The sequence below is a fragment of the Ilyonectria robusta genome (genome assembly GCF_021365365.1).
Source record: "Ilyonectria robusta strain PMI_751 chromosome Unknown BGZ61scaffold_1, whole genome shotgun sequence".
NCBI classification, from domain to species: Eukaryota; Fungi; Ascomycota; class Sordariomycetes; order Hypocreales; family Nectriaceae; genus Ilyonectria; species Ilyonectria robusta.
In genome coordinates this window covers 4,821,726-4,848,523 of record NW_025764435.1, presented here as the reverse complement: position 1 = coordinate 4,848,523, position 26,798 = coordinate 4,821,726, and the positions used below count along the sequence as shown (strand labels likewise).

Sequence of the window (26,798 nt, the reverse complement as noted above, 5' to 3'; positions counted from 1 at the left end):
TGGAGGGAGCTTGCGCAGCTCAGAGTCGCGGACTATGATCGTCCTAACCAGGCTGGCCGGGTCGGTTGTTGCTCTCTGGACAACCCGAGCCATTAGCTTGTCTTGGGGTGTGCTATCCGGGTCCATTGAAGACAACATGGCACAAAGGCAAAGTAACGAGGTTTTGGTACTATAATGGACGCGCCACGGGCCGTCTCTTTCTCCGCGGCAACCTTATGGTGCGGGGATCATGATATCCGACACACCTCACCGGCCTCACCACCTTGATTGACCGACCTGCACATCCGGCAGCATTATCCTCTTCGCACGTCACCTTAGTACCACCGTTGATACCTCTAGCGCTCACAAGTAGTCATCATGATGGCATTCCACGGTAAGTAGAGTCTATCCATATTGCACACATCAGCTAATCAATCGGTAGTGGATCTCCTGGCGTTAACCGCGGCCGAGCTTCAAAGCCTCCTCACAGACGGAGCCACGACGAGCGCCAAGATCGTGGACTTGTACCTCGCCCAAATCGAGAAGCATAATCACGCCGGTATAAAGCTCCACGCCATCATCTCAGTAGCCAACCGAGAAATTCTCTCCGAACGTGCGCGACAACTTGATCTGGAACGGCTGCAGGGGAAGACGAGGGGGCCGTTCCACGGTGTGCCCATCATCATCAAGGTCATTTGCCAGTTTTGCAGACTTGGTTCAAAAGCTGACAGTCGGACAGGATATATGCACTACAGTGGACATGCCCACCACTTGCGGGTCATTTGCGTTTGCGCAGGGCAGAGCTAAAGAAGACGCCCCCATCATCAAGACGCTGAATGATGCTGGGCTCATCATTATCGCTAAAGCAAATCTTAGTGTACGCATTGCCAACCTTTAACGCTCGTACAGAATGCTCACAGTTATTGTAGGAGCTGGGAAACACAAAAGGAGATGGTTTGATGGCTGGCTGGTCTGCGGTGGGGGGACAGGTACGAGTCCTACCTATCGCACAGACAGCTTTAAGTTTGACAACTGATTGAGTAGACGCAAAATCCCTACGTTGAAGGTGGGGTAGAGGAAGACGGCCCGTTCCTCACAAACTCTGTTAGTATTCATCTCCGGTTTCGGCATCTCACTTATACTCAGACAGGGCCCTGCCGGCTCGTCATCTGGCAGCGCTGCTGGTGTGGCCGCAGGTTTTGCACCTGTATCACTAGGCACGGAGCTCGATGGTTCCATCGTCATGCCGGCGGCTAGAGCCGGGCTATACGCCATCAAGCTTACCCCGGACAGCGTCGATAACACTGGCTTCATGCCGGGTTGCCCCGGACAGGACTGCCAGGGACCCTATGCACGGACAACAGCTGATGTCGCTACACTCTCTGCTGTTATACAGCTTCGCGATCCCGATCACTACCTCCCGCTCCGTAAGTCTTGGGAGGGACTCAGCGTGGGCTTCGTGGACCCCAAATTGTGGAGAAGTTACCCAACCGCCATCGAACCAGTGGATGGCTTCTTTGAGCAGACTGACGCGGCTTTGTTCACTGCTCAAGAGAAAATTCAACAGCTCGGAGGTAAAGTCGTCAAATCAATTCCCTTGGCATCATGGGAAGACATCACTGGCGCAATGCCAGACTTGGTGGAGATGGAAGACCTATTCCGTGAGTAACATTCAGCACCGCATTGATCAAGCACGAACTAATGGTACAAGCATATCAACTGAATCGCCGGTTTCCTGGTTTTCTGCAGATGTTCGATGGAATACCTCAGACGCTTGAAGGACTCATCCAGTTCAATGAGCAGCACGCCGATATTGAATTTACTAAGCGTTAGTCAAGGCTTTGCTTGGTCTCGGATTCTACTGATACGCATCCAGGAAACAACAACCAAAAGGGCCTCGAAGGTGCTAGAGACACCAAAATCACAGAAGAGAAGTACCAGACCAACTTTAGAGCTCTCCGTGGAGCGGCAGTCAGTACGCTCCTGGCGATGATGAACGGGTACGAAGTGGATGTTATTCTTGGGCCGTGCGACTCTCGCACGGCAAGTGTAGGAGCTGCTGCAGGCTTCCCAGTGGGAAATCTCCCACTAGGCCATGCTTTCTTCAATGGAAGACCATTCTCTCTACATGTTATAGCGCCACCAGATGAGGAAGGAAAGATCTTCCAGGTCATGTCAGCGTGGGAGGCCACCTTTCCTGAGAATGTCCGTCCCCCGCCGCAGCTTGTTGGGAAATAATGTTTTGGTCTATGGATTGAGAGAAATCTTTGGCTATATTAGTATCAACCGTTGAAATTCGAGACCATCTTGGGACGTCTACTCCCGTTCTCGGGGTCAGTGTGACGTTTTGGCTCCAGACGTGAGGTCTTGGTCACTTGGCATGTGTAATAGGATAAAACGCAACAAATATCTCACTACATTTAATATGACTCTGATGTGTAGTATTTGGTAGAAATGCTGTCGCCACCATCAAATGTTAAAGAGTTATCACTCGTGCATAGCCAAGTGCTGTCACCCAAACCAGCATGCTGGGATTTCGGGAACCCTACAATAAAATGCGCAACAAGGACTAACCTATAGCCTCCTGGTTCTCTTCTATGTACTCGACGATATCCATTTCGACCATAGGAGCCTTGGAATATGCATCCTTGATGCCTCGCAACTTGGCGGCCAACTCTTCGCCGGGTACCCATCCCAGCAATGAGGTCACCAGCTGGCGCGTCGCGGTGCGGTTGCAGTTAGTGCATACCTGCTTCGGGCCGTTCTTCTTCGCGTTGACACAAGGCGCAAAGAAGGCGATGCTGAACCACCCGGGCTCCCCGTCGTCAAAGGACCTGTCCTCGAGTTGGCAGTTGAACACGGCCGAGGTGATCTTGGGCATAACCGAGAGTGCGTCGGCATATGCCTCGATGAAAGGCACGAGTGTCTCGTCTTTGACTCTAGCTCGGAAGACTTCGACAGGAGTTAGGAATGCGTAGTCAGCTTCCCGACGGAAGCTGAACTGTTCTTCGTGCAGATTTGAGTAGTTGTACTGAGGATCGGGAGGCACTCCGCTGTATGACGAAGGGACAGGGCAGCCTTCGCGGCTTGTGAAGTACCAGCCGCCTGATGGAGTGGTGGCGTGGAAGTCGATGTCGAGGAATCTGAGCCTTGGCCAAGATGTCTCGCTTAATCCCTGGAGAGGGCGGAGCAGGGAGATGTCGAAGACGCCTGTGAGATCAAGATTCACGAGATTGTGAGAAAACTCGCAAAATGCTGAGCTGAGTGGGTCGGGAATGCCTGGGTCAAGTAGAACGGGCGGCGAGACAGACTCATTCCGATATCTCCGCAGGAAGAAGTGGAAGTCGGCACTTTTCAACGCCGGCAGCGACAGTTGTCGAATGGCGTGTGCGGCCTCGTCCCGATTACGCTTCCGTATGTCTGGAAACCGCTTCTCATCGTCGTCCATGCCGAACTTGACGCTCTCCAGGTTCGGCATCTTGGAGGCCAGGAGCATGGGGACCTTGGGGTAGACGTTTCGGTGCGCGTAAGTGGCCTCCGGCCGCAACATGTTCAGGTGCTTGACCCTGTTAAGCACGGGTAGCTCTTCCGGATGCATAAGGTCAATGTATGAATGCAAATAGCGGCCTTCATGAATACACTCATCCTCCGTGCCGGATCCTGGGCTCCATGGAGCGACCTCGGATGGCCATGGGCGGTCGCTCGGTGACTCCGGATGATTGATGGTGAGCGCCATGCGACAGACGATGCTTTCTAGATCCTCCGTCTCCCACCTCTTGAGGGTTTGACACAATGATTTTATGGCCTGTGTGTAGCTTTCATCATTTGCAGCTCTCTCTGCGGGGGACTCGGCTCGCAACCCGGCCGCGGCATCGTACGATGGGAGAATGACGGTAAAGGTCAACCCGACCAGCAATGAACGCCTCGCAGGCGTGAGCAATTGACCAAATTCAGCAAGTTCATCGCTGTTGATCTTGATGTACTTGAATGTCAATCTCTCCACCGAGGCACGCAGGCGTCGCGAGAGTGCTGCCAGAGGCGCAATAGGCAGGGCAGGCTTGCCACGCTTATCGTATGATCCCTTGGGTTTGAAGTTCTCAGGCAGCAGGTAAGAGACGATTTGATCGATTAAATCTTGAGGAAGGGTCTCCATAGCTAGACTAGATGAGGCCGTCAAGGCGTTGATGAATAAAGTAGGAGGAAATGGTTTGATCAAGCCCCTCTCGGATCATCGGTTGTAGTCTAAGCACTGGTGGGGTGGTTGGGGTGGGATCATGAGGTGGGGGCGCTAATTCGCTTTTGTTTTGGCGATGAAGGCCAGTTCCAATGTTGCGCGGTGGTATTGAACTCCTAGAATGACGTCTATCTTGCCTGGAATTCTCTCCGCTTAGGAGTTTATGCTCGATAGACCTGACCCTTGCTTTACCAAGGCTGGATCAAAGACGATGACATATAACAAGACTGGGAGTCAATCACCTCAGAAATTAGAGCGTTGTGCGCTTAAATAAAGCGCCAAGCACTGAAAGATTAGGGACTAATACGCTGGATGTTAGCGACTGCATGGCCGCGATGTTGTCCACCTTGCAATAAGTTATCACACCCACATCGCCACACGATTCCTCTTTGTTCCTGGGACAGAAACACAATGGATACCTTCCCCAATGACTTGCTAGACTTTTTATGTAAAAATCGGTGGTATCAATCTTCGGTCCTGACTATTGGCGTCCATGTTGGGCGTCATCTTCCTCCAGCGCCTCACGTATATGCGCATGACAGGCTCGAGCGTCCGCAGTATCGACATGCTCAAGGCTATGTGCGATCTCCCGTCGTACTCGCGGTTCGCCATCATGAAAACCATGTGGCCTGGAAATGGTCGTCCTCAGGACCACAATCACCTCACCCGTCGCGAGGAGGAGCTCCTCACCGATGAGCACTTCTTCGGAACCCTCATCTCCAAGGGTGCTTCTATGGTCCGGCACGTAGAGGACGGTACCGGCACTGCCATCGACAAGGCGCGCTCCGCCTGCCGAATAGTATCGAGTCTGCCCAGGCGGAGCGAGATGGAAAGGCCCGTGGTCTTGCGGCTCCAAGGGGAGGTCGTCAACAAGGGCAAGACACTTGAGGAGACACTGGCAAGTCGGTCTATACGTCACGACATCTGCGAAACCCAGGGGTATCACGCCCTAAATATGCAAGAGCTCTGGAACGATCTGACAGTAGAGCTTCGGCAGCAGAACATTGAAGGTGTCGAAGATCTTCGCCGGCTGCAGGAAGACCTGGCGTCTGTAATAGCGTCGGCAGATAGCATGCCGCACAGCAGGCTGAACAAAGGAAGAGGGCCGAACAGAAGGGAGCAGAGCGGGAAATAGTAGAGATAAGGAGAGCCGAGATGAACCAGGCGCCTAGGGAAGAATCAAGAAGGGCACGCCGCCATAGTCGACGATCTGCGGAATAAGGCGGCTCGGTATCGGGAGTCGTATGACAAGTTCAAGGGCAAGACGGCGAGCATCCTAACCGGCGTTGCTAACGGACTGGCTGGGGGCGTCACATCAGGTACAATCACACCGTGTGGATTCACCTTCTATCGTTTTATGTTTACACGCCTCGTATTCTTCTTCTTTCTTGACCATGTTAACAATTACACAACTCTAACTAATCAAGCTCGCTCACAGTCATCGCCAGGTCAATGTAGGTAGCATCTTAAAAAACCAGAGCTGGAAAGATGATAGAGACAGCCCACGACAGGAACATTAAGGTCTTCTGTCGGAGGCAACATAGCAGGCTCAAAGCCGTTCGAAATGCAGTCATATTGATTACACTTGAGGGTATAAAGTTCGTTTGTCGTTGTGTATTCGATGGCCACAGGGCTCGCTAGATCAGCTGAGCCGACTAGGGTTCTCGTTACTGTAGAAGAAGGCATTATTGCTTCTTGATAGGGAAGATGATGCGTGAGAGGGGGACAGGGTCAGAGGTCGGCTTCTTAGGCTAACCACTGATATATTGATATAGAATCTTGCCACGTCCTCTGAAACTGGAGGATGATGAATACGCACCTACACGACCAACCAGCCTTGATTCTTCACGATCCTTCTGAGATGATGTTCCGGAGAACGCCAAAGTCCACTGGCACTCACTTGTGTTGACACATTTACCGTTAACCATGACCCGAGACGGACTCTGGCCGCTGCGAATCTACATACGATTTGCACTAGATCTTGTTTAACAGGGACGCATCCCTCGTTTGCAAGCGGAGCGACTGCAGGGCGGGCTACTTTCCTAGCTCATATGCCCTTGACTGCTCCGTTTACTTCTTCTCATGTCTCTACCTCTCGCGTGTCGTCTCCTCCGCTTCATTCTGTTTCCGCCCCTCCTCCATGCGCTTGGTGTAGTCGTCGCATGCTGCTTTCTCGCTTTACTATGTAGCCTCAGAACTTGTCGACATCCGTGAGTTGCTGCTCGGTCTTAGCTGCCTGTTCCTCGCCAGCTTTGTCCCACTTGGTGCTTACCAGTATGATCTTTTAATAAAGCGGTGTTGTGATAGCCTATAGTGCAACCCTCTCCATACCGGTCCCTCCTGTCTCACTGTCCCCTGTGATTAATCTAGATATTCGAAACTTCCAAAAATGGCCGCTGCGCTTGTGTTATGGGCATCTGAAGCAGTGGTAGGAGCAGGAGCCTTCGTAGTCACTCCAGTCGTCTCCGAATCTTGGGGATCTCGTCCCCAACGCGCTCTCATTTAAGCAAAGTATCAAAGGATTAATTTTATTAAATGCCATTGTGAAATATAGTTCAATATCGTGGCGGCATATATAAGCAACCTCGCTGGCCCCAGAGGGCAACATCCTCTGAACGAAGCCGACGCATATCGCCATACTGGATACGACGATAACGAGGGAACATAAATAAAGGCCTCGGGAGCGGGTGATTTTTTGGATCAAGCAAAGAACTTGTTATAGGGGACTTTGAACCTAGGTATAAAAGTCAGGACACCTGATAATGTGAATGGTTGAACGGTGGTGGTTTCTTACCTTGTATAGCCGTGACTGTTGCGTGGCCTTTCTCGGCCGCCTGATATGTATCACGTCTTCCATCGCTGAGAAAGTCCGCTAACCCTGCCATTATCGCATTCCTGTCCCCCAGTAAGTTCACCATGGCCTCGTGTAATTCATCGTTCTGGGTTGTCGGGATGGCGAATGTGTTGGTCGGTTCTTCTTGTGGCTCGACCCTTGTAGCTGCTATGTCGCGCGGCAGTGATGACATTATCGCCTCCGGAGCAACATCACTTGTACGAGGCTCTAGTAAAATCTCGGGTCTTTTCGGGTCGGTTATAGATAACGCAGTGGGTGCAGGGAGCCTGTGAATGCGTTACTCCATACTGTTCAGTGAGAGAGGCAGGAAGACGACCAACCTTTGCAGGGGTACCGTGGATTCCAGGATACATTCCCTGGATTTTAATCGACAAGGCCCACAAGGGGTTCCACTCGGAATCGCATCGCATCGTACTTTGCGCATTCTGCACCGCAAACACGTTCGCCTTGGTCGCGGTCGACGAGTGCGAGTTGTCAGGCCGGGTGTCTGGTGGGAGATTGGTAAGCCTGTTCCGGCTTCGGTATATGTACCTGCGATATCTGAATTTCGACTGTCCGGCTTAGGCATTCGCATTGCCAAATTGTCGGTATATGTCATGTTGGATTGTCTGGTTGAGTGGGAGGATGGTGAGGCCAGAATTGTAGTTACTGACACGACAAGCACCCCTCGTCTCTAGGGCTCCTACCTGCTTCATCGATATATCGAATTTGGGCCATGATCGAATAAAACTAATGGGAATTCTTCCTCCGCCAATACGTACGGAGTAGTCATGATTGCGTTACTGTACCGAGTTCCGACCCACCCACACCGACGCCGTCATCCCCGCAAACCCCGCTCTAAATCTCCCAGGGTCGTGTACTTCACAGTAGTGGACAGCGCAGGACAACTCAATGTCACCCTCGGCCAGATTATGTGTTCGTCCGATTACTACACTTCGGCCGGTTTACGTCATTTCTTCAATCTATTATCTAAGCTGTCAGCATGTGCTTCCAAGCTGTTTCAATCCGGGACTCTCGGATGGTCTTCTGGACGATGACACGCAATTGCCATGCAAATCGCTCCAGAAATCATTCAATGCCCCGAGTGTCCACTGCAGTTGCATATGCTTCTGACCCATCTGCCGTGTCCTCGGTTGATTCATCCCAGCCCTCTCGCTCATCTTTTGGCACTCTCACAAAGGCAAAATCCAGGATCAAGCCCGCCACTGCAATAGCAGCTCCAAAGTAGAGCGCGGCTCGAAAGCCCAGTACATCATCGTGCCCATCTTTGATGAGTTCTCGCTCAATGGTTCCCGCAAATCCTAAGCCCAAACTATTTCCATACAGGTTAAGTGTTCCAATGAGGCTGCTTGCCACGCCTTGTTGCTGCCGGGTCACACTGTTGCTGGCAATTATTTGAGCGGCAACATAAACGAAATCAGGACAAAAGCCACCAAGAACCATAGCTGGGAAGGTTTGCGCCCAATATGTTTGTTTGATGGGCATTGTTGCGAGTAAGAGATTGGAACCAAGTACCACTGCAACGCCGACAGCCAAGATCCACTGCGCTGCGACTCTTGGGATAAGCCAAGCGGCAAAGTAAACGGCGAAGACAGAGCTGACTCCGAATGGGATAAAGTTGATCCCAGTTTCGAGTACTGAACTGTGGCGTAAGATTTGCTGCCAAGAGACGAAATACCAAAGCGATATTCCGATGGCCATGTAGCTGAAAAGTACCACAAAGAATAATGCCGATAAGGTCGGAACCCGGAATATCGAGAGTGGCATGATTGGCTCCTTTGCCCAATACTTTTCCCAAGCGAGAAATGAGAGAAATAGTGCGACGGAGGCTATCAAGCAAAGCATTTGATACCATGTTGTCCAGCCCTCAGATGGTGCTTGGCTACAAGCGCGTGAGCTGGGATGCAAGATTTCGTGGGTGGTGCCATCTTATACGTACTTCCATGCGATGTTGAAGAGTAACAGGCTACTGAGGCCCAGAAAGGCACCGACGTAGTCAATTCCCCCTTCCCTATCCACTGGAATCTCCTTAGGCATCAGGTACGCGAGCCCGGCAAGTATCATGCCTTGCGAAATAGCCCTGGAGTGTAGTCTGTCAGCGCCATTGCACGAGCTGCCTGCGGAATACTTACAATACTATAAAGAGCCATTTCCAATCAGCAAATTGAGTGAATATTCCGGCCAACAGACCGCCAATCACTCCGCCAATGGGCGGGGAAGCTGCGAAGAATCCCAAAAGAAGATTGCGCGACTTTCCGGGGGGGACCGTAATTGTAATTGCAGACACTGCATTAGGCATAAAGAGGCCACCGCCGATACCAGTCAAGGCGCGGGCCGCGATAAAAGATTCATAACCAGTACAGAATGCATTCACAAGCGAAAAGATGGCAAACACGGTGCACCCGATTAGAGTGAGTTGTTTGTGGCCATAGACAGCACCAAGGCGGCCCGTAATAAGAACAAAGGCCCCCTGGGTTAACCTGTCAAGCCATCAGTAAGTATCATATTTCCAAATCAGCAAAACACTCACGGATAGGCTGCTGCCATCCAATTCGACTGGCCAGGGCCAGTTCCATGACCTAGATCCTTGCTGAAGGCTAGTCCACCTGCAAATGTGACGAAATTCGAGACAAACTTGTACCAACGTTAGCAAAAGAAAACATCTGGATAACTAGGCAAGTGTCCTACCTGTACTAAATTGGCACAGACAAGAAGCGTTGTGATAAGAAGTCTTGTTGCAGGGCTGAGGTTTGCTGGCTGCACAGCCTCGAAAACGCGTGATCTGATGGGAGCCAGTGGGGACCGTGTTGGAACCACCAGAGAAGAGCTACTACTCAACCGCCTAGAGTTTGACCGGGTACCCAGTTCAATTGGAGCGTGTTGAAGCTCAATAACTGTCGTTTGTGTCATTGTTGGATCTGATTCAAGCTTGCTTGCATCTGATGCTGAAGTGAGGAACAGAAGAAGAGGTCAGCAAACAAAGAGGGGTTGGCGGGCGCTTATAAATCTTACGACGTGCCATATGCACATACAACAAATATGGGATAAAAGGAGCATCTCAGCTGAACCCTGTCTTGTATATTGCTATGGATTTTGTAACTGCCAGAGGGGGCTATTGAATATTCTCTAGCACAAATGGAGCCGAAAACTAAGTGAGCGCTGGGCCTGAAGCACCAAGAGTTACATAGAACAGCTTCGTCTGCCCCGTGATAATCATACGGCGCTTCCCAGCAAACTGAAAGTTTGCCGCCTTGGTCGCCGTATAGATTTTTCCAATCATCTTTCCAGACGGGTTCCAGACGTGCACACCGTCCGCGCAGCCGGCATAAACGTTCCCCTTGGAATCGCAATGTATGCCTGTCGCCAAAGGCATCAGCATTGTAAGAGCATGAGATCAGGGTATATATAAACAGAGGGACTTGTCATCTTACCGTCGGGGATGCCAGCGGCAACGTAGGCAAAGGTCTTGCGATTCTCCCATGTGCCATCTTTCTTCACGTCGAAGCGGTACCTATAATCCATCAGGGCCATGCAAATAAACGTTGTGGGGGGTTGGCGTACACAGAGGCTGGGGAAGAATGATTGCGACCGTAGAACCCAAGGCTGCTGCCTGTGTCCGTAACGTATGCATGACGTCCGTCAGGCGAGAAGCCGATGCCTTCTAATTGTGAGTAAACCATCATCAATCTCGAAGTAAAGGCTCACCGTTTGGTAGGGTAAAGTCGTCGGCAACCACAGTCACGCCACCTGTGTCAAAGTTAAAGCGGTAGACTTGGTTCCGCAACCCAGGGGCAGGGCGGAAATCCTGAAGGAAGCCGTAGAGAGTATCAGTGAAGTAAAGGTCTCCGTTGCCGGAGTGAACAGCCACGTCATTCAGCGAGTTGAACTGTCTACCGAAGTAGTTGTTTAATAAGACTTTACATTGTGGTTAGCTTTGGACTCGATAGCCAAATGTGTTCGTGTACGTAGGGGGGATCTTACCTGTGGTGTTATAAGGCTCCTGCGGATTCATCAAGTAAAGCGCAGATGGCACGTTTGCACCCTGGCCTTCACCCGCGAAGACTAGTTGGCCTTTGTAGTTTGTTCCCCCTAGGAAAATTTAGCAAACCCTGCTCAAGACCTGGTCTACTTGCTAGGGCCGTACCATTCGGGTTGATGACCTGTGGATTCGACGGCACAACCGTCACTGTCACCTCACTCTTCTGATCGGATGACGTTCGTACGGCTTCAGCCTCTGCAAGCGAGATCTTTTGAATGATGGATGACTTTTCCAGGCCTGTTCCTGCCGCCCGAGCGCCAGCGTTTTGTACAAAAAAGACTTCGTCGCTTGGGGGATACCTGGCAGTGCGAGTCATTATCTTTGCTCAGGTAGATACTTAGAGGACGGCTTGACGTACCATACAACCGCTTCGTGGAAGATGGGATCCGTGTCAGACGTCGCTATCAAAGTCAACGACGGGTTTGGCCCAATGATATCGTAAAACTCGTCGTCGTAGATGTGGAACGGCTTGGCAGTGAGGGACTCTTGAGTGGCGCCGGGCCAAAGAAACACCTGCTTGGGGTAAGCAAGGTTCTCTCATGCACTAGAGAGATAACATAGCCTACCGTCAAAGCGTTTGCTTCTGCAGGGGGTGGGACTACGCTCAAGACATTGAATGCCGTCTGGTTGATGATCTGGGCTTGAGAAGGCAAATCTGGCACGACTCCCCATGACAGGGGATTCAGGCCCAATTGTATCAGGATGCCCAGCGTAAGGGCAGCGAGAGCCGCCGGCATCGTAAGCCAAACGATGGTATTCATTTGGATTCTGTGATTGTATCCTGGATTCGATATTTGGGAGTCAATGAATATTCCCTCACTGCCTCTCCTCGTTATCGATCGTTGCGGGGAAGCGCCTTGACAAGTGGGTACGGTGCGATACGCAACCAAAAAAGCCACGAAATCAATGTTCAAGGAGCAGATAAAGCAGCCAACGAGAGGGCGTTTCCAGGCGCTACAGCGTGCTGTAAAGGCGGGGTTGCAGCGATTACATCACAGCACCTGGGTCCTCAGCAGTGGACCTGCCTTATCTTCCAAGTTTAGTGTGCTACTGGCAACTGATAAAAGTCATTGAGGCATTGTCGACTCCTTTTCCTTCAGGTGAACTGCAGCGAGGTTTGCCCTGTAGCGGCAAGCGGTAATAGCGGACCTAGCCCTATAACTTTTAACGTTATTTGATCAGAGCTATTATCCCACAAGATAATCAGTACTACTGCACTGTAGGATCCGGCTTCAGGCTTAACAATATGCCAAGTTCCAACTCAGAGTGAAACTGTCAAGATTCGCCCTCGGGTGCTGGGACATTATTTGGGTTTCTCGACAGAAATAGCTGATGGCGATTTATATAGTAACCGGGATAAGTAAGAGCTCTCTATCTTCGGGTTTTGATGGGGGAAATTGACGTACCTGTATTGAAAGGGACGTGATTAGTTTTTTATTACAATTATTTCTTGGATGCCGGCGTCAGGCCATATCGAAATTCAGTTCATCGCAAGGGGTCTAATATAACCGATGCAGTGTTGGCCATCAGTAATATTGACTGCTATAAAGAGTAGGGTGTATGGTGTAAGCTGTGGTTTGACTTGTACCTAACATTGAACTGGGTCTAGGTGCTTGTGATCAGGCCAAGCCATATATTGTAAACACTGCTAATGTCATTACATCTGTGCCATTCCCTTATCTCCGGCAGTCCTTCTTGGTGGAAGGCTCTCGGATCAGCACTTGCGAACGAGGCAGGGTCCGTACGAAACACTTCCCTCACGACCAACATGATTATTGCTGCAGTCATATGTTATGCCACAGTGTCATTCGCCACACGGATAGCCTACCTAACAAGGACCAACAGGAGCTAGACGATGGCGATTCTGAGTTTCACGTTGGAGGAGCAGAACCTGTCTATCAGACCAATGTTGCGACTTGAAAGTCTTAGTTGGCGCTCAGGGTCAACGATCCATTGAGTTCGGAAGTTTCAGAACGAGCTTCATGTTTAAGAGGAGGATTGAAGCAATTAGGTAGCAGTAAATAACGAGGGCGAGGATCTACTCCTGTTCCTCCTGTTCACTAGATTTCTTCGCTGTTGGCTACCCAAATACCACAAATCCGTTAGAATATCACTGCGTATTGGCATTCAAGTGCTCTCTAGAGCGTCCAGTCTCGGCTCAAACTAACTACACCCCAGTGCCGTTCAATTCCATGCGATGACCAATAAATCCCTCCCCGTAGACCGCTTTTCATCAATTGAAAGTGTACGTAACGGGACCACACTTTGGTACCAGTTTGGTTAGCAGCGGGCTTGGCTCCATCTCGGAATCCGAGGGCATGGTCTAGAAGCCTCCGGGGTCGATTGTGGAGCCATAAGCTGCTAGCACTGTGCAACTTTTCAGGAACACGAGACATCAGGGTGGAATTCCACGTGGTACCTCCGAACGTCAATGAGATTCCTGCCGCGAATGGCATTTCTTGTATGCTAGAGTTGCCCAAATGATTCAACAAGCAGTATCAAGGATCTTCGGAAGTGATTGCTAAGTCGGGAACTTATATGGCACTCTACTGCCGCTGCTCCGATGATCCCCATCCTAGCACAACACCCAAACACTCTCGTAAACCAAGAGCCTCGTCTACCCGCAAGCATGTACACAATAACAGACCACCAAACATCACGAGTTGCCCTTTGCTTTTTTCTGGTGTGCTTACTCCGGGCGGGCTTCCCTGTCTTGCCCTCCGAGCATCGGGCGGCAGTGGAGTTCCGATTTGTCACGAGAACGCCCAACAATGACCCTCCCCACACGAATTCTTCCCCGGACTTATTAGATCAGAATTTTCCAACTCATGTTCTTGCTAATTCTTCTCTTTATTGATAAATTTGACGTTTATTTTGGCCCAGCTTTCTTAACAATGACAACGACCCTCACTCAGACCGTCCTGGTCTCCCCTGGCGGGACTGAACATCTCTCAGAGACTAGCCTTCCAATAACACTGCTGGGCGATTCTTCGAGTGATTTCCAAGAGTGTGATCCACTGCCTCCTAAATCATCCCGCCTTCAGAAGGTGGTTGTGACGATCCAATTGTCCGGTGTGACCTTCACTTCAAGCCTGATCAATGGACTTGTCATTGTTGGACTGCCTGCCATCACGGAAGATCTTCAACTCCCATCTTCCCTGGCTTTCTGGCCCGCCTCTGTATCTGGCCTTGCCACGGCATCCACCTTGCTTATTGCTGGATCCGTCGCCGACGTCCTCGGCCCCCGCTGGGTTGACTTGGTAGGATGCTTCACTAGTGGAGCACTTATGATCGGATCTGGGGCTGCTCGGAAGGGTACCGAGCTAGTCGCCATGCGAGCACTTCAAGGAGTGGGCCTTGCACTTCATCTCGCCTCTTCTGTCGCCATCATCACACAGATTATGCCCAAAGGACGAGGTCGCAACTTGGCCTTTTCATGCCTCGGACTCAGCCAACCACTTGGGTTCTCTGTTGGCCTTGTGCTAGGTGGGATTTTCGTCGATACCATCGGTTGGAGGGCTGGATGGTTCCTCTCCGGTGGTTTGACCTTGTTACTTGCTGTCATTGGTGTGTGGGCTCTTCCCCGGAGCCACCAGAACCGAAGACTCGAAGACATTCTACATGAGGTCAAGACGAAGATTGACTGGGTTGGGGCTATCCTTGCATCATCCTTCATGACTCTTCTTTGTTACCTACTGGCGTAAGTTCATACTGTGTCCACTCTATTTCATTCGTTGAAACTAACACAGGCATCCAGTATCTTGAGTGCAGATGTTTCCCGGATCAATGAGCCGTTCAGTATTGTCCTCTTGTCCCTTAGCCCAATTGCCCTTCTCTGCTTTATTGGCTGGATGCATCATCGTGTGAAGAAGGGAAAACCAGCCTTGATCCCCAACTCGCTTTGGATCAACGCAACTTTCTCAAGCATCTGTGCCACAATCGCCCTATCATTTGCCGTCCTAAACTCCATGGAGTTGTTTTGCAGTTTGTTGTAAGTTCCCTGCAAACAAGCATATATACATCGCTAACCAGCTGTAGTTTTCAAGAAATCCAGGAACTGCCAGCAATTCAAGCTTCGATCCGTATCTTGCCCTGCACTTTGGTGGGTGCACTTGTCAATCTGATTATGGGCTTCTTTGTACACAAAGTCCCTGCCATCTGGATTGTCACGGTTACCTCAGTTCTCTGTGCTGTGTCTCCCCTCCTCATGGCGGTCATTCAGCCGTCGTGGCCATATTGGGGAAACGCATTTGTTGCCCAGTTGCTCCAGCCTGTCAGTTGTGATGCTCTCTTCACTGTCGGATTGATCGTCATCACGGACGTGTTCCCAGAGGATACCCAGGCCCTAGCAGGAGCTGTGTTTAACACTGCTGCACAGTTTGGCAGTGCTCTTGGTCTTGCCATTCTACAGGTCATTTCTACCCTGGTCACGAAAGAGCAAAAGGGGATGGAAGAGATTCCTGCACTCATGGAGGGATATAGAGCCAGTTTTTGGACCATGTTTGGTTTTATGATATTATGTACGGTGATTGGCGTACTGGGATTAAGAAGGACTGGAAAGATCGGTCTCAAGAGGGATTAATCGAGGTGAAAAAAGTAATTCCTGATGATAAAGTATAGATACTCCGATAGATTTGAAAATAGACCAAGGCCAAAGCAACAAAACGAGACACGTCTATTCCCATTCTGCGATGTCTGCCCTTTAGTCAAGTTATTGTCCCAAATTAAGTCACATGGGCAATGGTATAGAGAAGCAGATTGATTCGTTATATTCGTGTGGTGGAATAATTAAGGATGATTCTATTCAACGAATCCAAAAAAAATGTTGTCAGATGTGCCCTCCAATTCTATAACAAAGAGTTGAGGTCCAGAAAGCGCCTAAAATGGCAGACCAGCCAAGTCCTATCAACCAATGTAGGTTATTCTCGATAGGGCAAGTCTCGGCTTCATGATGCATTTTCCCTTCAACACGCTGCGGCCTAGAGCAAGCCTTACTGCAAGAAAATGGGAGGCCGGCTGCCTGGTTTCTCTGCAAGGCTCGACTCCTAGTCGCGGACCTGGAGAAATTCGTGAAGCAGGATTTCTTCCTGCGCGGTCGTGGTATTCGGCTGAGTGACGGTGTACATCACTCCTTGGTTGGGGGCGAGAGATAGGCGCCGAGTCTGAGGTTTATTAGCACGTCACATACACGTTTGAAGTCAGAGGTACTCACCCGATGATGCCGTAACAGGCGACCATCAAGGCTCCTTTCAACCCGCTCGTCCTAGCGCTACTGCTCTTGTCGTTGAGAACCAGGAGAATAACTAAGAGAACCGTGCCCACCAAGGTCATCGTCTCGAAGAAATTGAAGGTCAATTCCAAGTTGCGATGTATTATCCATCCTGCAATGACCGTCAAGGGGGTCACACAAAGAGCGATTTGAATGGCTGAGCCGACAGCTACCGCGATTGCGAGATCCAGCTTATTCCTCGCTGCCACCGTAACCACTGTGACGTACTCGGCAATGTTTCCGACAACGGGAAGAATAATCAGTCCAATGACGGATTCTGACAACCCACCCTCGTGCGTAACATCGTCAATGGTGCTGACGAGGAACTCGGCACACATGGACATGACGATGGAGGTGAAAATAAGGACGCTGACTGAAGCCATCCTTTCCCCTTTGTTGCTGGGGCGCGGAAGTTCGTGAACCAGTTGGTGCGGATTAGGACTGTCGAGTATCGTCTGCAACGTTGTGCGTCCTGCTGCTGCCACTCCGCCTCCACCACCTCCACCGCCCAAAGATGACTCCCGGCTGTGAAACCCACGGCTAGAGCTGTGCGAGAAAGATCGGGAATGCCTGCGCGAGCGGAAGTACTGATGGGCGGATCCAGGCCGAGTGCTGATATCCCCACTTCTGCGTCGCGAGTTTTCGTTGAATGCGTCTTCGAGCTGGTCCAAACCCACTTCGACCCCGTTCACTTCACGAGTCGTACTCCTGGCGGTGGTTTCCGTTGGTCGATCAGAAAATCGAATTGTCCGGGGCGGAAAGGCTGAATCCTGGGTGCGCAAAATGGGGAACATTTCGGTGCCCGACATGTTGACACCTTCGGGACTTAGCGACTGGAGTGGCGTGGATTTTTCCTTTTCCGGGCGGGATCTCATCTCGTGAGCAAAGTACAGGATGTAAATTACCAGTACTATCAATGCCGAGACTCTGCTCATGCTGAGAGTTGCAGCATTGGTGGTTCCCGGGCGATAGAAGGTGTAGTCAAAAGCCGTCTGTCCGGGTCAGTCGGTGCGCAAACGACGAAAAGGGGGGTTGGGCTCACCGGCATCAGGATGACAAAAACAGACACGAAGAGCAAACCAGCTAGTAAATGAGATTCCGCCTCATCGAGGATGGATTCGTAGTTGGCGAGATTGCTTGCCAACAAAGCAGAACCAAGAATCAACAGTAGGTTGACAAGGATGGAGCCCAGGATGGAAGCTTGGACAATGCGAATATGGTTGTTGACTAGGGCAATACTGCTCGGATTAGACTTGGCCATTCTTTGCGGCTCAGTGACTGCAACTTACATTCTGCAAGGAGGTCAGCTTCAGATATCAAAAGCAAAACAGTTCGCGCCACTCACAAGATTATCAACTCGACGAGATTGCCGAGGGTAATGTTCAAAAGGGCTCCGATGGTGTCACCGGCATCGGACGCAATCCGTTCAGTGGCATCCGTCAATAAAGCGGACAGCGGCACGATTGCAATGGCGTTGGAGGTGAAGGTTAGGAGCGGGCTCATTTTCATCAAATACGTGACGAGGCCAATCGGGACGAAGACGAGGAGAGAGTTGAGCCAGGAAGAAAAGAGCATGGCCCGAATATGGCCGGAAAAGGACGCGTCCACGCGTCCTGGGTAGGCGTCATTCTCGCCCAGGTCCATGTCTGCTGTGAGAGCCTGGGTCTCAATGTCATGCACACGTGGCCATATGCGGCGATGAAGCTGATCCGGGAGGAACAGCGTCAGGCGCAGTGCTTTGTAGAGCTTTTCTGTAGGACAGCAGTCGGTTAGCAAGGATCCGTGGGTACAAAACAACCTCACACGATGGAAGCTTGCCTCGAAAACTAAAGCTTAGGCTCCGAGACTCATGCCTGTGAGATCTGGGGCCATCGCGCGCGCCGCCGAGCGAGGAAAACAAGGCGGTGGAACTCCCTTCATCGGGCTGGTCGGCCTCGTCGCTGCTTGCGGTTGAATCTGAGAAGCCATCGCACGCCTCACTGTTACGGAAGCTACTTGTCACGGGACTCATTTGCGGGAGAAGGACAGCCCAGGTACGGGAGTTGTCGATGAGCGAAGTTTGAGGCCAGATCGCGAGAGAAAAGTTGCGTTAAGAAGAGGGCATGCTAGCGTCGCTGGATTGAACCCCTTAATTACCTTATCGCAGCCAGATAACCTGAATAGCTTTATGCAGCGTCAGGTGACTGTTTCGCCTGGGGTCAAGGCTAAAATATGCTTGGTTGGGATGGATGGGGCCGTTGCTGGGGTACTACTACTCTCCGAGTATCCGCGCGTTCAGCCCGTCAGCCCGGAACAGAGGGCGTTTGATGAAGAAGAAGGTCATTTTATTGGGCTAGAAGGACGCTGCTGGCATGGAATTACATGCCTTTCCGTGGCTCTCTCCTGTCTCTCGTCCCTCCTCACGCGTCTGGCATGTCTCAGGGGAGCTCATTCAGGGAGGTCTCTTGTCCTAACTCTCGACTTGACGAAGGATTACCTCCTACTGCAGCCCAGAATCAATTGCTGACAGACATCTGCAGCAGAGTGGACCGACTCTCCCTCAACCAGACGTCCAGATTGGTCGCCCCTTTTCGCGTAATTAATTGAATGTCGAATTGCTGCTTCGCGACTAGCCGCAATCTAATTACGTGTGATTGCATATTCGACAAGCGTCCAATACGCGGATCTCAAGTCCGATATGCCCATGTCCCGCGCCAAGCCTAATTTGTCGCTGACTGAATTGTGCAAATTATGAATTCAAATGCCTTCTCCTCTCCTTTGACGATGTCGATGTGGGGCTTCGGAATCCTGACCGCCATCCACTATTATTCCACTTGTTCAACTTACCTTGCTTCCAGGGAACGTTGTTTTTTTAATCATTCAAGGTTCAATAAAGGCCGCGTAACGGTTGTCAGACAGCTACAAAAGAAATTGCCGTCCGCGCCAGAAACAGAGGATTCACAAAAAGCAGTACACTTTGCCCTCTGCACCCCGGTACCATATTGCTATACATTTGTACAAATAAGCAGACTCTTTTTTGTTCCATGCGTTGATGTAAAACCCCAATTGAGAGCATATTCGGTGAGTATGATCATCTGGTGTTCCTGATGCAACTATCTTGGCTCCTACAACCGCGACCGGGTATGCTGCATCCTCTCCATACAACCAACCAATCCGACAAAGGTGAAATGCAGTTTCTGGCAGGCTCATATCGTGGGGTAAATCGTTGCTTTTTGGACTAACGTGGACTTAGCTCCAGGCCGATTGGGACACGGTTCTTCACCATCTGCAGGGTCATCGACAGCAGGGACCCTAATCCATGCGGGGGTTCCGCATCTCAGACACGTCGTCTACTACTTCAGTCTAGATCCGCTGAAATATACAATCGTACTTCTTTATCGGGCTGGATTGATTTCACACTGAACCTCCGCAAAATGGAGACTGCGCCGCGGATCCACGCATGTCTAGACTTCAACGGGCCAATTGGAAATCCAGGAGGCTCAGGAACCATTCGAGGAAACAATTCCAGTCGCTGAGAAGGTGGCGTGCGCACCACGATCGGTCAAGAGATTCAAAGAGATTCAGAGGCCATCCCATACGACTCATCCGTGCATTGTTCATCCCCGAAGCAACTGTTCAAGCTTCCGGAGGCAGCTCAGACCCTCGTGGAGAGGAGCATTGCCGACCCGACGATACTACAAGACGCGACCTTGCCCAAGATTCTTGACGCTGAGGTCCTAACTGTGGCGAACAAGCTTCTCTTAAGTAGGTGCCAACAGCAACACAGGTGTCGCGCTCCCACGGTGGGCAGTGTCCTGACCAACGAAATGGCGTCTTCTACCGAGGCGCAACATTAGCCACGGCTTCTCCGAAGTATTACGTTTATGATGCTTGAGCGACGATTCGCAATACTACACAAACCGATAGTCTGGTGATTGAACCATCGACGGGCCACCATTCCTCGAAAACATCCCACTTGGTTCCGAGTGGCCGTTCCGAGGATGAAAGGCCGACATAGCATCAAACAGTTGTTTCCAATCAGATGGCGGCGGCAGCGAAAGAACCCACCGTTGGTTGCACTATCCCCCCGGACACGACTATTTCGTTATCTAGCGTGCTGATGTCGTTATATATATCCCCCCGCACAAAATAACGTGCTTGCACCCATACATAACCTCACAACGCCTTAGTCATTATCAAGTATAGCAATGGGTGACATATAGTTACACACTAAATTCGGTAGCAGTGGTCTCCCAGTTGGGCCAGACCGGCTGAACTCCCCCACGGCCACCCCGTGGCCTGCATCCCACAGTCGCATCCCGCAAACCGCATCCCGCTCCAGCTGTGGGCATGCCGAACAGGTGGCGTATCTCAGCTACAAGGGCACTTCGTCCAACATGTGGAGGTGGGCCGACTCCAGATTCCGCGGAGGTTCCGAATGGCTACTTCGTAGCAGTCTTCGGCCAACGCCCCGAGGAAGTCGAGCAAGGACAACACGATTATGCCATTCCGCCCCATTTTCACGCACAATTAGTCCCCTGGCTGGATAGTTTGTACGCATGGCTGCGATTATGTATATATATATTGGCAATCATCGATTAGATTGGGTTTCAATCCGCTCATAGCAAGACAAAGACTCTCGATCTATCAGCTTGGCTTCTTTTGCCAATGCGCCACTACTAAACCATGGGGTTCTCACACGTCTTTTCTAATGAAAAGTCAGATGTCACTGCACAAGTCGACCCTGACTCCAGCGATTCGGAGCCGCAGGTGATCCACGATGGAAATCTTGCCTACACCCGCGTCAAGGGAGGCAATGGGTCGAAACCGTCCTATCAGGAGGCAGTCGGAGCGCCTGTCGAGTCGTCTTCTCCTCTCGGATACAATGTTGGCTGGTTGACTGTCATCTTCCTCAACGTCAACATGATGATTGGCACGGGTATCTTCTCCACGCGTACGTATCTGTCGTTCTGATTCAGTGGGCTCAGGTGGCGTGCTAACTTAATCGGGTAGCCGCAAGCATCCTCAATAGAACGGGATCCATCGGACTTGCTCTCATCTATTGGGTGATTGGGTTTCTCATGGCCGCCGCTGGCTTAGGCGTGTACCTCGAGCTCGCAAGCTACTTTCCAAACAGAAGTGGTGCCGAGGTGGTCTACTTGGAACAGCAATACCCAAGACCGAAGCACTTCTTCCCCATCACCTTTGCCGTACAATCTGTTATTCTGAACTTCGGTAGTAGTAATGCTATTGGTGAGATCGCTCTCTTTAGATTTGGAATAACAAGATGCTGACCGACACCCAGTCCTGTCGAACTACATTTGGGCTATGACGGACAAGACGCCTTCAGAATGGCAGATAAGAGGCGTTGCAATTGCTGCCTACAGCTTGGCTATCATATGCGCTGTTTCTAACAACAAATGGTCACTGCGGGCGTCGAACGTCATCGGAGGTATCAAAGTCATCACACTGGTCTTGTACGTTGCCATCAGTTCCAACCCGTAACATTCACGTACTGACAAATGTCTCTAGCATCAGTATCGCGGGCCTCGTTGTATTGGGCGGCAATGTTCACCATATCCCGGACCCCAAAGCCAACTTCCGAAATGCTTTTGAAGGCGAAAGCCCAAACGGAAATGATCTTTCCAGCGCTCTTGTCAGCATTGTCTTCTCTTACGCGGGATACGCCAACGCATTCAATGTCGTCAATGAGATCAAGAATCCCATTCCAACCCTGAAGAGGAACACGAGCATTGGACTTGTCATTGTCTTTGTTCTGTACTTTCTTTGCAATATCGCCTATTTCGCGGTTGTTCCCAAGGCGGAATTTGCGGAAGCCAGCCAAATTGCAGCGTCTCTCTTCTTCGCCAAGCTGTTTAAGAACAGCAATACAGCCGCGGATGTTCTCAACTTTTTGGTCGCACTGAGCGCATTTGGTAACATTTTGGCGTATTTGATTGGCGGCTCTCGAGCGATTCGTGAAATTGGACGGTAAGAAACTTTCCGAATGCTTCTTGGTCTTCTTAATGCTAACGGTATTCAAATAATAGGCAAGGCGTTCTACCCTTTACCGACATCTGGGTGTCCACGAAGCCTTTTGGAACCCCCATCGGCCCGTATTTGTTAAATTATTGTTTGACTTTGATCATGATCATTGCGCCACCCGCCGGTGATGCTTTCACGTTCGGTACGTCAACTCTTTCAAAAAGTGCAGGCTACTTCAGGTGCTAACCAAACTGGATAGTGGTGAGCTTGTCAACATATCCATCTGCCATGTTCAATTTTGCCCTCGCCATTGGAGTCTATATCATTCGTCGAAGACGCGTTCGCTCCGGCCTGGGGTATTCCGAGTTCAAAGCGTGGCATGTTGCCGTCGTTTTCTGGATTTTTATTCAGGTGTTTATTCTAGCTATGCCATGGTGGCCCCCGAAGGGTGGAATGTATGCTGGTGATGTCAGTTTCTGGTATGCCACATACTGCGTTGTTGGAATCGCCATGTGAGTTACTCCACCTCCAATGTCGCCGGTCCGATTGACCTAATCACGGTTTAGCATCATTGTCTGCGGCTTATACTATGTTCTTTGGATGTATCTGCTCCCTAAATGGGGAAAATATGCAATCAGGACAGAGCTCCTTGAGGTGGGACATGAAGGAGCGAAGACGCACCGTCTTGTCAGAGTGCCGGAAACTGAACTCGCTCAGTGGGATGAAGACCATGACGAGGCTGGCGACTTGCGACGGAGAAATGTGGTTCCGTCGGATAGACCTGTCGAAGTGTAGATCTAGCCTCATATTGCGCGACGTAATCTAGAGTCAGATGGCGAGAGCAGGATATTGTATTGGGGAGTCGCAATGATGGCGTCTATATATATGGCCGTTGCAGTTGCAGTTGCGAACATCGTCAGCCAATGTTCAAATCATTCGCAAGCATATTAAGTATCAAAATCACATTGGGAGTTGTAGTTCAGCGGCAGATCTGTGAATTCAAGAGGGCAAGGAGCCTGGATGGAGTCGTAAAACAACCACCCAAGCCTCAGGCCACCTAAGTAAGCCAAAATTAAAGATAGATACGGAAGACTGAGAATCAAAATCCCAAGTGCCGGTGGAGGTCATTGGCAAGTTGCATCAAGATATCGAATCTCTCGTCGACCTCTAACCCCAAAGTCCTCCTCTCGCGATATCTGCCGTTGCATTTAACAATCTTAAGGGCTTGTGCTCTGGACATTGACCGAGCGCCGACTTATTGTAGCATTAGACTTGAGCACATTCAGGATGGAACGGAGACCAAGTCGACGTACCATGGAATAGCCATCAGTTTACAACTGGTAAGGCTTGAGAACACCGTTGATGTTGGCAATGTGTTCATCAAGGTTGACCTTCTGAGGAGGGCCATAGGTTCCGACCTGGTTGGCAAGCTTGGCCGTGAGGTAGGAGGTATCCTCAAGCCCAATGTTCTCAGCAGACTGGCTGAACGCTTTCTTTCCCCACTGGAATGAACCGTTGATGTTGCCGAGGACCGCATCCAGGTCCATGTTGGATTGGTGCCAGGTGACGTTGTCCTCCTCGAGGCAATCGGCGTAGAGGGTGTGGTTCTCGACGCGGATGTTGCGGCTAGACTGAGAGAAGGCCATTTTGGAGGATTTGGATTGAAGTGTGAGTAAAGGGTTTGAAGAGGTAGTAGTGCTTGTTGTGGATTGACTGTTGACTGTTGGTTGTTGGTTGTCGAAAGATGAGATGTCCTGGGGGCATCATGCAGTATTTATAGACAATTTGAACAGTCAAGGCATCTATCGAGGTGGAGCTGTGAGTAATCGTTCACTTTGACTTTAACTCAATTCATGATGTTAACCGCAGCTGAAAGCTCGGGGCTGATCAGCTCGGTCTGGCTGGAATTCTCGATCTGGGGTCCACAAAATGATTAACTGGACAGACACTCAAGCGGAATGAAGATTTATGACTGGTTAGCCTACATGGAAAACCTTCGAGGCCGTCTGAAAGCGTAATTATTGGATGAATATCTGCCATCAATGTGGAAAGAAGGCAATGGTCTCATCACGGGAAGTACACAAGGCACATAAAGAGGCTGAGTCGTCTCAAAGGCGCCCACCACCCATGCCCAGACTGAAGGCAACTACCATATAGTTTATATTTACAAGACAGAATTGTGACAGCAGTTTGGAGTTTGGTACACAATAGGCCCGCGATATTGAAACCAAGCGGGGCATCCTCCATTCTATGGGTTTCTAATCGCCGATATCAGACCATCTCATCATGATGCAAGGAATTGGGACTGAGTTAGACATGGACATTGAAGTCTCAACCATTTCCGGTGGTCTCTCAAAGTTTCTTAATGCATACAGACTTCTGGACTTCTAGACTTTAGAGACTCGGATAGGGATGCATTGCTCTAACCTGTCGCGGCATTTGCTTTCATCTACTATTGGAAAGTCACCGCAGAGTCAATTGCAATCACATAGCAGCATTGCCTCAATGCCACGTCATACTGCTTGCGTAACAGTCTCTCCTTGCATAGCGTAGAGTTTACAGATCCTGTAGTCTGAGGCATATGATATCGTGGAGAAAAATCCAAGCCACAATGTTTGAAATGGCCAGCCACCGTATTCATTGTCATTCAGCACAGCTTTCGACACTACGAAGCTCTATTTACTTTCCGGGCTGGTCAAGGTTGGGCCGCGCTCTGTTCAGTTCGCCGTCATGGAAGCCGGAGCCGAAACAATCTGAGACAATCTATGCGAGCGGTGATGTTGTAGACTAGAGGGAGGCTTACTGTCATCACGACAAATCCAATACTTGAATAATCCATCCCAGCACTCCCTCGAGGACGGCTCATTTGTCCTACAGGGCTGAAAAGGTGGTAGGGAAACACAGCCTGGCCTTGCAATGATGCAGCTAAGGTGCGGGCCGTCGCGGGGCGGACCATCCAGACCACAATGCGGCTAGCTAGCTGGCAGCTAAGAAAGCTTGAGCACAAGCCTCTTAACGTAGGCGCGAACATTGTATCAGACAGACTTTCCATACTCTAACTCATAGCTATAGATTATCACATTCCATGGCTTGCGCGAAATATTCCGATGGCGCTCGATGCGGGCGCACGCGGATACAGCAGGGCTCAACCCTGAACAAGCTACTACAAACAGGACAGTTGATAACACTGGTCAATCACAGTGGCTGGTTAGATATGAGCTATAGAGAGTTTTCTATTCTAGTCTTGAATGCGATTGCTAAGTAGGAGCACGTAGCCGTCATCGACAAGCACATCAGTGCCAGTCATCTGTAAATGCATCTCTAGAATGGCAGAGATACAGGCCCTCGATATTATTCATATAGCCCTTCTAACATTGTATATCGGCTGATACTCCAGGGCAGCCATTTGCTTTTTACACTGTACCAGGTTCCGCTCCAGGGTAATTTGTGAAATGACTTCGTGCCCCATCGTCAAAGCCTGAGCTAGATATTGGCGGGATGCCCAGTTCGGCTGGCTCGCCCCGGTTCCGATGGAGACTCCAATCTTACCGAATTGCTCAAGCACATCTGAAATAGCCTTCTCAACTTTCAAACCCTGAAACTATAGGCCAATATGTTGACATCCTTGGGGTGCTGCCGCCGCGTGCGCCAGTTCCTATGCCTTTTCCACAGCCGCATCATTACTGACCAACCTTTTATTGCAAATTGTGGCGCAGTGCCACATGGTCATTTGTCTCGGCGACTGCCTCCTTCACCCAGGGCTGATCCGTTAAAAGCACCCATAACAGCTACCTTTCATTGCGGCACTAGAACCTTAGATGCCGCATCCGGAGACGAATGCGGAAACTCAAGCCGAGTATCCGCGCATTCCTCTGCGCTCATAAAAATGGCTATGATCGCGGCTGTGGCGTTGTGAGATGGTATGATGGCGCCGTCAAATGGGCACTGTCTCGACGCCTCACAAATGGGGCATGCCGACCTGCTTCCAGACGCAATGGTACCTACAATACCAAGCTGACATTCACCCGTAGTCTCTCCAATTTGCAATTCCCTAAGCACACATTATCTCGATTTGAACAACTAGGGTAACTGTGGAGCAAAGTGCGACACCCGCGATGGGCAGGACTTATCCGGAAGCGTTGCTTGCGTTCCTAGGTTACTATGATGGCCTCCTATTTCCGATAACACCCAATCATATTATAGGGCTTAGCGAGCTGAACATATTGAATTGAGACTTACAAAGCATACGACTGAAGCTTGGATGAACCACGACTAGGACGTCTGACGACGGCTCTGGGGCCTTCGAATTAGTGATGCCGTCTTTTTTTTCGCGAAGCTACTCCTTCAGAGTTATGATTGTGCAAGTTAGAACCCAAGTGGAAAAGAAAATGCGACTTTTACAATTACTGCAATCATATAACCCATTACTCATCCCGAGCCTACCGTCAGTGCTAAGTCG

General features: G+C 50.5%; 9 protein-coding genes across 9 annotated transcripts; 4 read left to right on the top strand and 5 right to left on the bottom strand.

The window, feature by feature from the left end:
* Positions 1-357: 357 nt before the first annotated feature.
* Positions 358-2,217, top strand: BGZ61DRAFT_526325 (amidase signature domain-containing protein; the record flags this gene model as incomplete). The annotated part of the gene is made up of 8 exons (XM_046252932.1): positions 358-373; positions 422-669; positions 719-856; positions 909-968; positions 1,024-1,083; positions 1,130-1,640; positions 1,691-1,807; positions 1,856-2,217. The coding sequence occupies 8 exons, from the start codon at positions 358-360 to the stop codon at positions 2,215-2,217; spliced, it is 1,512 nt and encodes a 503-aa protein (XP_046113134.1).
* A 331-nt stretch (positions 2,218-2,548) lies between these two features.
* BGZ61DRAFT_338484 (uncharacterized protein) lies at positions 2,549-4,132 on the bottom strand (the record flags this gene model as incomplete). Its single annotated transcript, XM_046239132.1, has 1 exon — positions 2,549-4,132. One exon carries the CDS (start codon positions 4,130-4,132, stop codon positions 2,549-2,551), a length of 1,584 nt encoding a protein of 527 aa, XP_046113133.1.
* A 574-nt stretch (positions 4,133-4,706) lies between these two features.
* Positions 4,707-5,348, top strand: BGZ61DRAFT_471675 (uncharacterized protein; the record flags this gene model as incomplete). The annotated part of the gene is made up of 1 exon (XM_046248250.1): positions 4,707-5,348. The coding sequence occupies one exon, from the start codon at positions 4,707-4,709 to the stop codon at positions 5,346-5,348; it is 642 nt and encodes a 213-aa protein (XP_046113132.1).
* Positions 5,349-7,789: 2,441 nt separating this feature from the next.
* BGZ61DRAFT_439948 (major facilitator superfamily domain-containing protein) lies at positions 7,790-10,028 on the bottom strand. Its single transcript, XM_046244416.1, has 5 exons — positions 9,756-10,028; positions 9,598-9,701; positions 9,200-9,547; positions 9,007-9,147; positions 7,790-8,949 (listed from the first exon to the last, which is right to left on the bottom strand). Exons 1-5 carry the CDS (start codon positions 9,975-9,977, stop codon positions 8,136-8,138), a joined length of 1,629 nt encoding a protein of 542 aa, XP_046113131.1. The 5' UTR covers positions 9,978-10,028; the 3' UTR covers positions 7,790-8,135.
* A 187-nt stretch (positions 10,029-10,215) lies between these two features.
* BGZ61DRAFT_489270 (lactonohydrolase) lies at positions 10,216-11,843 on the bottom strand (the record flags this gene model as incomplete). Its single annotated transcript, XM_046250195.1, has 8 exons — positions 10,216-10,424; positions 10,499-10,578; positions 10,629-10,725; positions 10,773-10,982; positions 11,049-11,156; positions 11,212-11,405; positions 11,465-11,619; positions 11,673-11,843. The coding sequence occupies 8 exons, from the start codon at positions 11,841-11,843 to the stop codon at positions 10,216-10,218; spliced, it is 1,224 nt and encodes a 407-aa protein (XP_046113130.1).
* Positions 11,844-14,000: 2,157 nt separating this feature from the next.
* On the top strand, positions 14,001-15,688 carry BGZ61DRAFT_471672 (major facilitator superfamily domain-containing protein; the record flags this gene model as incomplete). Its single annotated transcript, XM_046248249.1, has 3 exons — positions 14,001-14,806; positions 14,864-15,097; positions 15,145-15,688. The coding sequence occupies 3 exons, from the start codon at positions 14,001-14,003 to the stop codon at positions 15,686-15,688; spliced, it is 1,584 nt and encodes a 527-aa protein (XP_046113129.1).
* A 543-nt stretch (positions 15,689-16,231) lies between these two features.
* On the bottom strand, positions 16,232-18,019 carry BGZ61DRAFT_526320 (Sodium/calcium exchanger protein-domain-containing protein; the record flags this gene model as incomplete). The annotated part of the gene is made up of 4 exons (XM_046252931.1): positions 16,232-16,268; positions 16,319-17,367; positions 17,418-17,613; positions 17,721-18,019. The coding sequence occupies 4 exons, from the start codon at positions 18,017-18,019 to the stop codon at positions 16,232-16,234; spliced, it is 1,581 nt and encodes a 526-aa protein (XP_046113128.1).
* Positions 18,020-21,040: 3,021 nt separating this feature from the next.
* BGZ61DRAFT_489267 (amino acid permease-domain-containing protein) lies at positions 21,041-23,134 on the top strand (the record flags this gene model as incomplete). The annotated part of the gene is made up of 7 exons (XM_046250194.1): positions 21,041-21,308; positions 21,368-21,607; positions 21,660-21,831; positions 21,887-22,345; positions 22,405-22,541; positions 22,599-22,851; positions 22,906-23,134. The coding sequence occupies 7 exons, from the start codon at positions 21,041-21,043 to the stop codon at positions 23,132-23,134; spliced, it is 1,758 nt and encodes a 585-aa protein (XP_046113127.1).
* A 190-nt stretch (positions 23,135-23,324) lies between these two features.
* On the bottom strand, positions 23,325-24,072 carry BGZ61DRAFT_512730 (Cyanovirin-N). The gene is made up of 2 exons (XM_046252152.1): positions 23,653-24,072; positions 23,325-23,593 (listed from the first exon to the last, which is right to left on the bottom strand). The coding sequence occupies exon 1, from the start codon at positions 23,983-23,985 to the stop codon at positions 23,671-23,673; it is 315 nt and encodes a 104-aa protein (XP_046113126.1). The 5' UTR covers positions 23,986-24,072; the 3' UTR covers positions 23,325-23,593; positions 23,653-23,670.
* Positions 24,073-26,798: the final 2,726 nt, after the last annotated feature.

Coding starts and splice junctions, on each gene's coding strand:
- BGZ61DRAFT_439948 (XM_046244416.1), bottom strand. CDS start 9,977: ATGACACAAACGACAGTTATTGAGCTTCAACACGCTCCAATTGAACTG. Junction 9,148..9,199: donor AAATGGCTCTTTATAGTATT/GTAAGTATTCCG, acceptor ACTACACTCCAG/GGCTATTTCGCAAGGCATGA. Junction 8,950..9,006: donor CTCTTCAACATCGCATGGAA/GTACGTATAAGA, acceptor ACGCGCTTGTAG/CCAAGCACCATCTGAGGGCT.
- BGZ61DRAFT_512730 (XM_046252152.1), bottom strand. CDS start 23,985: ATGGCCTTCTCTCAGTCTAGCCGCAACATCCGCGTCGAGAACCACACC.